The sequence below is a fragment of the Buceros rhinoceros genome, unplaced genomic scaffold (genome assembly GCF_000710305.1).
Source record: "Buceros rhinoceros silvestris isolate BGI_N320 unplaced genomic scaffold, ASM71030v1 scaffold14323, whole genome shotgun sequence".
Lineage (NCBI taxonomy): Eukaryota > Metazoa > Chordata > Aves > Bucerotiformes > Bucerotidae > Buceros > Buceros rhinoceros.
Window position 1 is genome coordinate 1,881 of NW_010404313.1, and position 10,051 is coordinate 11,931.

Genomic DNA, 10,051 nt, shown 5'->3' on the forward strand with positions numbered 1-10,051 from the left:
CTGCTGAGGACAAAGGAGGACAGCAAACATCTTCAGCAAGAACAACAAAAAGTTTACTTGTTTGTGTTAAGATGACTCTAAGTAGCACAGAGGCTAATAATGAAATTATTTCAACTTTCTGTAAGGTGTGCTCGCAATCTTTGAAGTTGTGAATAGCAAGATTGATTTCCTCTGAACTGGTTTTCGGTTTTTACTTCGCCTCTTTTAAAAGTTCCGGTTTCTTTCTCTGAAGATGTTAATTATAGCATGTTGATTGACACTTGTTTATTCAGTTATATAGGTGTGCTTCTAACAAATTTATGGTTTTATTTGTGTTAATCTATGAATATAAAAGATTATTCTGACAGTTTCTTGCTTTGGTATATAGGTCTAGTAACTGTCAATGACCAAGTAGAAAAGTCTGGCTTCTGTTTTGAGTTTTACCATTAGCACAGAAGTATTCCACTTCAGCTAATTCTCTGCCTTGTGACAAGAATGATGTAAGCCACTGGTCAGATGTGTTATTTCAGGTCCCTCTCAAAAGCTTGATTCACAGAAATATGAGTTTTTATAGATCTCAGTCTAGGGAAGGCTACTCTAGGCCCAGCTGTAATGTAGTAACTTGGGTTAGTAGACCTGAAGTTTGCCTCCTCTAGAGTCCTACCCATCAGATTAGAGTCGACTGTGATATTGACGAATTGCTGATTTAAAAAACAAATTTAAAACACAAATTTAAAACTAGAGTATAGCTATTTAAAAAAGTCAACCTCTTTATTTGTCTTTGCTTGAAGTTTACAAACTGCAAGTAGTGTCACGTCTTAAGCACTATGGTGTCACTGGTGATTTCATTAAGTATGTATGTTGTTCTTGTTCACATACTTGTCATATTAGGTCAGAAACCTTTGTTGTTTGTTTAGAGAGCTGAGCTAAAGCTAGCCTCCAAGTCCTAATATGCAGGAAGGATGCTTTTCATCAAACTTGCAGCTTTTCATAGGAGCATTGCTCATAAAATTGGAACTCTGCAGCCATCACAGGCCTTAAAACATTGCAAAATAATGCCAAAGTGCATTGTCAAATATAATACGACTTTAAATGTTTATGAATTAAAGCAATACGGAGATTTAACTATTCATTTCAGTGTGTGCTTGTTTTCCCCCTAGGTGGCATTGGCAGGGTCGTCAATGGTGCTTTTATGGTATTGAAAGGTCATCGGTCAATTGTAAATCAAGTCCGGTTTAATCCTCACACTTACATGATCTGTTCTTCTGGCGTTGAAAAGATTATAAAGGTAAGATTAATTATCAGAAAATGTGTTCTTTCAGTGTTTCAGGAAGAAACGCTTTGTTTTGCTCAGCATCGTTCTCTGCCACACCCATCCTGTCTTTTCATCTCAATCTTTTGTAAAGCAATATCTCTCATTTGCTGGCTAAACATGCAAATTTTTAATTGGGCATTTCAACTTTAAATTTCTTTTCATTTTTACAGGTTTTAAAGATGAGGGATAAGATCAGAATTTCCTGGATTTGTACCTTGAAGAAGGGTTGTTTTTTTTTTCCCAGTTTCATTCCATACATAACTGAAGTATCATGTAAACAGTCCTCTTCAGGAGAGTTTGGTCAGAGCTGTAACGTGATCTCCTAAGACTTCTGATACTTTGGGCTAAACTTTAATAAAAGGCACTCCAAAGAGTATTGTTGAGCCTTAGCCTAGCCTGACCTAGCTGAATTTGGCCCAAATACTGCCACTGGAGTGCCTCTATGATTTTTATGCTCACTTCTGCTTTGAATCAATTCAACATACCTTTCTGTTCTGGTTCCCGGTTCCCAAACGGGACCATGGCCCAACGCCCAGCTGCATCACTTGCATTACAGCTACTATCAGTATTTGGGCTCTGACTGTGTTCAGCTTTCCTTCTCTTCTATCGTGCACTGATATTTTAGTTTGCTGTTCTGCTTTTTTCTTCATCAGTGTCCCTCTGACAGGTTTGATCACAAATCTATCAAATACAGACTTTGAACAAAAGGCATTGAACAGTCTGAGGAGCTCACCGATTTTTCAATTTCCAAGCAGTCAAACTGCCGCTGTTTAACAACAGATTTGCCAGAGGCATTTTTATGCTTTGGAAACTTGATTCACACAGCCCGAATTCTCCCTTTTGGATTTTAGATCTGCTGACCCTTCACCCTATGAATCCTTCCTGCATGAGTGTGCTTAGACTGTTGGATTAGCATTGGTATAAACATCCCCTGTGTTGCTTTTGTGTAGTTCTGCTGGGATTTTGGTGGGGTTTTTTTTGCCTAGTGATTAAAAGGTTAGTTCGATTAAGGCTCCAGTCACAGGTTGTGTAACTCTTTCAAAGACACCTCTGCTTGAATGCTCCCTTAGAGGAGAATGCCTGTTGTGTAGCAGTGTGCAACGAAGCTCTTGTAGCTGCTTTGAAGAACTGAATTCCCCAAACATTGCAAGCTAGAAACAAATTAAGGGGAAGTTGTTTTATGTATTAAGTTTATTAGCGAGCCAGAACTTCTTACCCTTTTGTGTATGTCATTTTGTCTCAGCTCATTATGTGCCTTGTTTGGGGATCAGGTTGCTTTAAAGCTTATATCTTGTCTGGTCTGCATGACTTACCTCTTTAAAGATACTGTCTTAGTGAAAGCAGTTTGCGGGTGACCATACAATAGTGGTTTCTCCTTCATTCCACCTATTTCTACAGATGGGCTTGAGGCTAATAACTGCCACTAGCAGAAAGGCAAAACAGGAAAAACACCACCAGCAATTCTGAGGGGCTTTTTACCACGTTAAAAACAGCTGAGAATGCAAGTCCTTCCCTTGCATCGCCATCTTTCTTTCCCCCATATAAATGCTTGATGTGCTTGCTTGGAGAAGCTGAGATAACGAGAGGAAGAGCCATAAATGAAAATTGTAGTTAGGTATTTTTATGTTTTCTTGTTTTGTTGGGTTTTGTTTGTTTAATCAGTTCCTTAAGAAGTGTCCTTCCATTTACTGACCGTCAAGTGTCTTCTAAACATCTTTCTGGAATTAAATTACAGAAGATAGCTTCACTGTGGTTGGCTGGTATTCCATTCCTTCAATTATAAAAACTCTGTGATTAATTAAAACTGTGGATGCAGGTAGTTGTTTGACTAAGCCCTTAATTTTTAGACTAGTTGGCCTAAATTTAGTACTTCTAGAAGTGAGGAACTGATAGCACCAGCATCAATGCATGTTAGAGACAAGCCATGCAATAATTCCACATGCTTCTGCCAACACACTTGCTATTTTAATGCTGATTGAAATGAGAATCAAATTCATCTCAGGCCTAGCCCTGCTGAAATGAATGATTTTGACCTTTGTGGTTATGGGTTTTTTGCTTTAGTTTGTGTTGCAAAACTCCTGCAAGAATATAATTCAGTAACTCAGTGGTTTAGGGTTTGATTTCTGCTAGGACTGAGAATACAATCGATAAGATGGGAGATGTGTGTGAATATTCAAGTGGGGAGGTCTCAGAAACCTAAAATAAGCTCATTAATAAAGGATACTAGAGGCCTTGACTCCAGACAGTGTGTTGTGAACAAAGCAAGCCAGATTAATTGCTCATTGCCCTCCATTTCAGAAACCTGAACCTCGGTAAAATTGTCTGGAAAAGCACAGCTGTGAACTAAAATTGGAATTTGCAGCAAGCTTTTGCCACGAGGACTAAAGCAATATAAAATAGAAAAATACCACTTTCCCCTCACTTAAGTGTGTGAGACACTGGGATGTGCTGGCAGGAAAATGAATTGCATTGCAGGAGAAATAAAAGAGGCATTCCCCCTGGTGTGTGGGGCTTAGAGGAAGGCCACAGAGAACTACGCAGTTAGAAGATAGATTCAGAAAAGACAAAATAGATAAAGTGCGTAAGGGTTTTCAGAAAGAAATACTGTTTTGTATTGGAAATGGAATACGGTGTAACTGAGTACAACTGTTGCAGGTCCCATTTGTTTCGAAATCGTCAGTATATCAAGGACAGGAAAGTCTATTTGCCCGTGTTGCTGTGGTGACAGATTAATGTCACTGTGGCTGGCTGCCTCTGCCTAATCAGATAATCTAATATAGCTGGTTTAAATTATTCTCATGCTACAGGCATAACTGCTTTTTTGTTTTAAAATTTGGGAGTTTGCCACCATGGAATACAAGCAATTCAAAGATGCTCTCTAAAGCATCTCTGCCAAACTACAGAACCAGTTTTGTACTCTCCTTTTCTGTTATTGTTCCTATTTTTATATCCATAGTCGGAGCATCAGTGAGTAATACTCAGCTTCTTAATCATCTGACAGAGAAAGAACTTCTTCATAGACGGTTGCTTCAGTGGCATGATTTGCCAACTTATTTTCTCCAGTTTGCTCACATTCTTCCTTGACGTGGCATTGGTCCGAGGATGAGAAAAAGGCAAAAGCATTCTAGTTACAAAGAAACCCATTTCAGATGCCATAGAGAGCACTGGACCTCTTGCTGCTAGTTTAAAAACTTTCTGATTCTGCCAAGGATAGATTCTTAGTCTGATTTCTTCCTGGGGCTGTGGCACTCCCTCGTAGAAAAATGTCTAAAAAGTAGGAATATCAATCTCCAGAGGAATCTGATCCTGTACAAACTGGTATTCATCCTGAATTCCCTTGTCGTCTCTTTATTTTACTCCTACTCTGTGAACAAATTTGTTTCACAAGGTAAAAGCCTCGCTATGGACACTTCATAGCTATCTTTTCAGTGTTTAACACTGCTCTATTTTCTCTGATGGCTTGCAGAGTGAGCAGAAAGATCTAGGAGCGCTAACAAGGATGTGGAATCTCTCTGTGCAGGCTTTATGTACCTTTTTAGATGACTTTTCATGATAAACCAGGCCTTTGCCAGAGGGACTTCACAGCAGACTACCTCTCCTCTATTTATATTGGTTCATATATAACCAAAGAGTTTTGTAATTCTCTTGCTTAAAAAAAAGTAAAGTTTTATAAAACCTGATGATCAGTCTAACACTGCTAAGGCTATTTGAGGAAGGGGCATACCAGCCTGCTTGTCCAGACATACAGTACGAAGCATTTACAAGAAGGTGTATTCTTCTTAAATACAAAAAGGTCTCATCTACTTGCTGAAATGCACAGCAGTGGGACAAAGAGTTCTGGGGAAAGGGGAAAGGTTCTGATAAATTTTGAGAGAAGGTACTGGACACGTGCTAGTTAAGTCAAGCCCTTTGAGCAAGTCGAGTTCTATTTTACTCTTAAGAAACTTGGTGTATCCCCAAATCAACCATTGCTTTCCCATATTGTCTTTAGGAAGTGGAGCATGGGAAATAATTAGAGGATGAGAGAGATTCTTTCTGTTCTCTTGACTAATTTAAAAAGCTCAGGTGCTGTTGATGGAAGTTATACTTCGTCAGCTTAGGCTGAGTTTTGTTATCTTTTTACAGACCTTGCTTGTCCCTTGAGTTTTGTGTCTACTAACTGCAGTGCTTGAATCGAGCAGTGGAGACTGTCTTCATTCTGGTTTCAAGTATTGTACTGATGAACTGTACTGGAAGAGGATTTGCTTAAGTACTGCAAATACTAAAAATAGGGATTAAGAACAAATAGCGAATACACCTTGATATTGAGGCATGTGTCTAGAAACAGGCTAATGTAATGCAATGTAAAATTCCTTTGCCTTTGCTCTGAAAGGCAGCTTGATGATTTGCCTATAGAAAAAGGTATATCTGCAGCCTACGTTAATTTTGGAATAGTGTCTCTTTGATCTACATAGTCAGATCATATGTGGAAGCTCTGTTAACCATAAATTACAGGGGATGCAAAGGAAAGGCATTCAGGTTTGAGAGAATTCCAGAATAAAGGTTACTGGTACATCTTAAATTTGGCTGTGCTGAACAAGTAGCTGCAAGGTAATTTATTTCCTTTTACTTGCAATATTAAAGGTGTAAGTTCTTTCTGTATGTATGCTATTGAAAATCTCTGTGAATACAGAATTACTGACATTCTTTGGGCTTTTTTTATAGTGCTTGTCATGGTAGTATCAGATTATGTTGCATGTGTTAACTACGCATCTGTGAGATGAGTACCGATTATCCCGTTTACACCGGCAAAATATGCTTTTTTGTTGGCGGTTTTGTCTGCTTGGAATGAAACTTGACTAATTTCTGTTGGGAAGGAGTTAGATGTGTTTGCCAAAGTCTATCTCAAAAGGCCAACCTGGTGTAGACAGTTGGGATAGAATTTTTTTCCCTGGGCTTGATAGCATGGTAAAACCAAAGCATGACTGGAATCAGGTCTTTCCTAACCAGAATGTTAAGGCGGTGTTGTGGATAAGCTACACACTAGCTCTGCTTACAGTAAGTGTTGTGCTTCATGTTAACCATCAATATAGAATAAAGTGATAGTGGTTGATCAGTGAGTACATTAATCATATTGCACCTGAATCTGTGAGTAAAACTGAGAAAGGTGAGGAGAGTCACCTATTATCTTTGCTATGGATTAGCAGTTTCTTAGTGATATTGGTGGATCTTCTTTGGGGCTTGTTTTGGTTTTTTTTTTTTTTTCCTTTTCCTTTCCACACCCAGAAAACGGAGGGAAAGCTAGATGGGCAGCACAGTCAAGGCTGTTGCTACTGGTGACATTGCTTTGCAATGTTGCTACCTCTCTTAACTTCAGAAGTAACTTTCAGTAAAACTTTTCTCCTTCACCTTTCCCCACTAACTAACGCTGCTGCTGTGTCTTGAGAGGATGTTGGATGCTTTCTTCCCTTCACAACTGTTCCTTAAAGGGAGTAATGGAGCTCTGCTTTTCATCTCCCTGCCTGCTGATCAGGTGTGACTGACTATGCAGCTGGATGAAATGTTACTCTATATCACTGGCACAAGGAACTCTGGTTTCCTGGGAAACAAGTGCCTTCATTAGTACTAAGTATTGTAGGCAACAAACTATTCTTACCATTAGTGAGTAAGCATCCCCTATTACATAAAAACAGAGGCCTGCAATTTGGGATAAATTAAGACACTACGAAATATTGAAATGATGGATAATCCGCAGTGTGAGAGCTTTTAAATTCTGGATGGATGAAGTAGGTGCAGGAAAAACACATTTGTAAAGAGGGAGAAAAAACCCCACATCTCTGTTATACCTCTTAGTATGGGTCTGAGTGGTACAAATTAATAAAAACAATCTGCAACTTGCAGCTGTCCCAGGTATTTGTGCTACTGTTCTATTTCAAGTGATTATAATAATTTATGAATTCAGAGACATACTCTTTTTTTATTTTCTATTACAGATTTGGAGTCCTTACAAGCAGCCTGACTGCACAGGAGATCTGGATGGTAGAATTGAGGATGATTCGCGTTGCCTCTATACTCACGAGGAGTATATCAGTCTTGTGTTGAACAGTGGTAGTGGTTTGTCCCATGACTACGCCAACCAGTCAGTCCAGGAAGATCCACGGATGATGGCATTTTTTGATTCCTTGGTGCGCCGGGAGATCGAGGGCTGGAGTTCTGACTCGGACAGCGACCTCAGTGAGAGCACAATCCTGCAGCTCCATGCGGGAGTAAGTGAACGTTCTGCTTACAGTGAATCAGAGTCCTCCGCCTCTTTACATCACTCCCCACCACATGTGGCTGAAGAGTCTAATGAAACTGCCTATAACTTAAGGGCCTTAAGATCAACTGAATCCCCCTCAGCCAGAGAAGATGTGGCTTCCCGTCAGCAGAGGCTCTCTGCACTAAGAAAATACCAAGATAAACGTCTTCTGGCCCTTTCCAATGAGTCTGACTCTGATGACAATACCTGTGAGGCAGAACTAGATACAGACCTTTTCCCACGGCCACGGTCCCCAAGTCCTGAGGAGAATGAATCCAGCAGTTCCAGCAGCAGCAGCAGTACAGAAGATGAAGAGGAACTGAATGAACGACGCACATCTATGAGGCAACGGAACGCACTGAGGCGCCGACAGAAGGTGCAAAAGGAGGAAAGGACTAGCACTAACACAGAGAATGTGACCCCCTACATAGGTGAGGATATCTATGATTACCCCCAAATCAAAGTCGATGATCTTTCTTCGTCTCCAGCTTCTTCACCAGAAAGGAGTTCAGCCAACAAAGAAGTTCTCAAAGAAAGGACTTCTCCTTGTTCAGACAGTGAATCAGTGGAGAGAAAGATTTACAAAGCTTACAAATGGCTTCATTATTCTTACATATCATATTCAGCTAATAAAGATGGTGAATCGTCCAGAGGAGATGGGGAGAATGACGAAGGGAAACCAGGAACTAGTGGAAGGCACAGTACAACGCACTTGCTAAATAAGGAAGATGCTAGGAACTTGAGTTCGGTAGTTCCCCAGAGTTCCCCACCTCGTTCTACTGGAAGTCACAACAAAGAAACTTTAAAAGAATGTGGCTTGATAGAAAATTCTAGTAATGGTCAAGCTCGTGAACATGACAATCAGCGGCGGATGGAAAGTCAAGAAAGCACAGCTGAAGACATTGGCAGTGGAGGTATAGAGCATTCTTTTGAGACTAAAACACTCAATGGAAAAGCAAACTGCAAAGGGCTAAATAGTTGTGCTGAAGAACCTTGCATTCAGACTGCAGGACTTGTGGAACAGAAAAGTAGTCAGAACTGTCAACCAGCATCAAGCCATCACTCACTGGTCCCTCCATTCTCCACTGTTAACATCTGTAGCATGTCAGGTCACTGCTCCAGAAACCAGACTGATGATGGTGAGGAGAGGAACCTCGACACCTCCTGTGTTAACCACAATAATGGCCACTTGCATCTTCGCCCTTCATGCTTCAACAATGGACAGAGTTTTGGAGAGCAGGAGACTGTGACGCAAGGACGACAGGTGCACTCTAATGCTGATAATGGCAACCTTGTACAGATGGGTGTGACCTTGCACAAAGACTGCTGCCTGTCTGAGATGGACTCCAACAGCTACAACACGAGCACGAGGGAGGATACTGCTGACTTGCATCCTGCGGGCAGCGAGAGCACTCAGTCTCTCGGAGGACTGAAAAGACACAGAGCGGAGTTGGAAGATGCAGATTCAGAGAGTTCATCCTTAGAAAAGAAGTTAAAAACATGATAAATGCAAATGTCTGTCGTAGTGTGCGCTCTCAAAAAAAAAAAGAAAAGGTAAAAGAAAGTATTAAAGGCACATAGAGCTTGGGTCTGAAACATTGCGTTTGATTCTCCATTCCATTCTTCAGTGGGTCTGTTTTAGATTGCAAATGGTTCATGCTGTATAAAAATCCAACTTACTCCTTAATGAGACTGAGTCTAGTGTACCCATACAAGGTTCTGTTCAAAGTAAATCCTTATTAAGACGGTTGACTGAATTATTCTTGTGTGAACATGTGTCGTTTGTTCAGCCAGCCAACCAGGATGACTGCTTTAACTTTTAATTGTCCTTCTAAGAAGGAATTTTTCCATACTGACACTTACTACACATTACAGGCTGAAGAATGATTTAATTAGATCGCACTGGTGGTAGCTTGGGGTGTGTTTCTGGTTGAGGAAAACAGGGAAGAAACATTTCTGGGCCTTTTATTCTACTTCAGAAAGTGAAGAAATGCAGCCATTAGGGAGGATATTTTCAGAACTGACTGGTATCTTAAGAGATGAAACTTCATAAAGCACTTGCTTCTTATACGGTTCAGTGACAATATTTTTATGCCAACAGAAAAGCTATAGGAAATGAGCCTCATTCCAAAATCAAATTAAGGCTGTTCCTATGGTGACATTCAATTTTGTGGGGTTTTTTTAAACAACTGAATAACGCAGTGTCATCACTATACTAAAATGCGGTTGTTTGGCAAGAGGAAGGTATTATGCTGTAGGCCTCACTCCAGCCAAGGGCTATTAAAAATTGGGCATCGAAACATGCCTTTCCGTGAGCTTAATGCATAATGAGCCATCTATAATTATTATTATTAAGAATATGGCTCTGAGTGTTGGGCTGTATCTTGACTGTGCCCGCCCCTTCCCCCCTGCGCCTGCCTGTGGGCGGCAGTAGGCCAAAGAGAAAATAGCAGAAGGATGGATAATGTAACTGATGCCTG

The 10,051-nt window shown here is 40.4% G+C and overlaps 1 protein-coding gene across 1 annotated transcript in view; it reads left to right on the plus strand.

The window, feature by feature from the left end:
• The window catches only part of LOC104491003 (DDB1- and CUL4-associated factor 5-like), a gene marked incomplete at its 5' end in the record, with an annotated part of 9,874 nt that extends 799 nt beyond the window's left edge, over positions 1 to 9,075 (plus strand). Inside the window, 2 exons of the mRNA XM_010133358.1 lie at positions 1,140 to 1,267; positions 7,267 to 9,075. Coding sequence (XP_010131660.1) covers positions 1,140 to 1,267; positions 7,267 to 9,075 — 1,937 coding nt within the window. The remainder of the gene's footprint in view (positions 1 to 1,139; positions 1,268 to 7,266) is intronic.
• Positions 9,076 to 10,051: the final 976 nt, after the last annotated feature.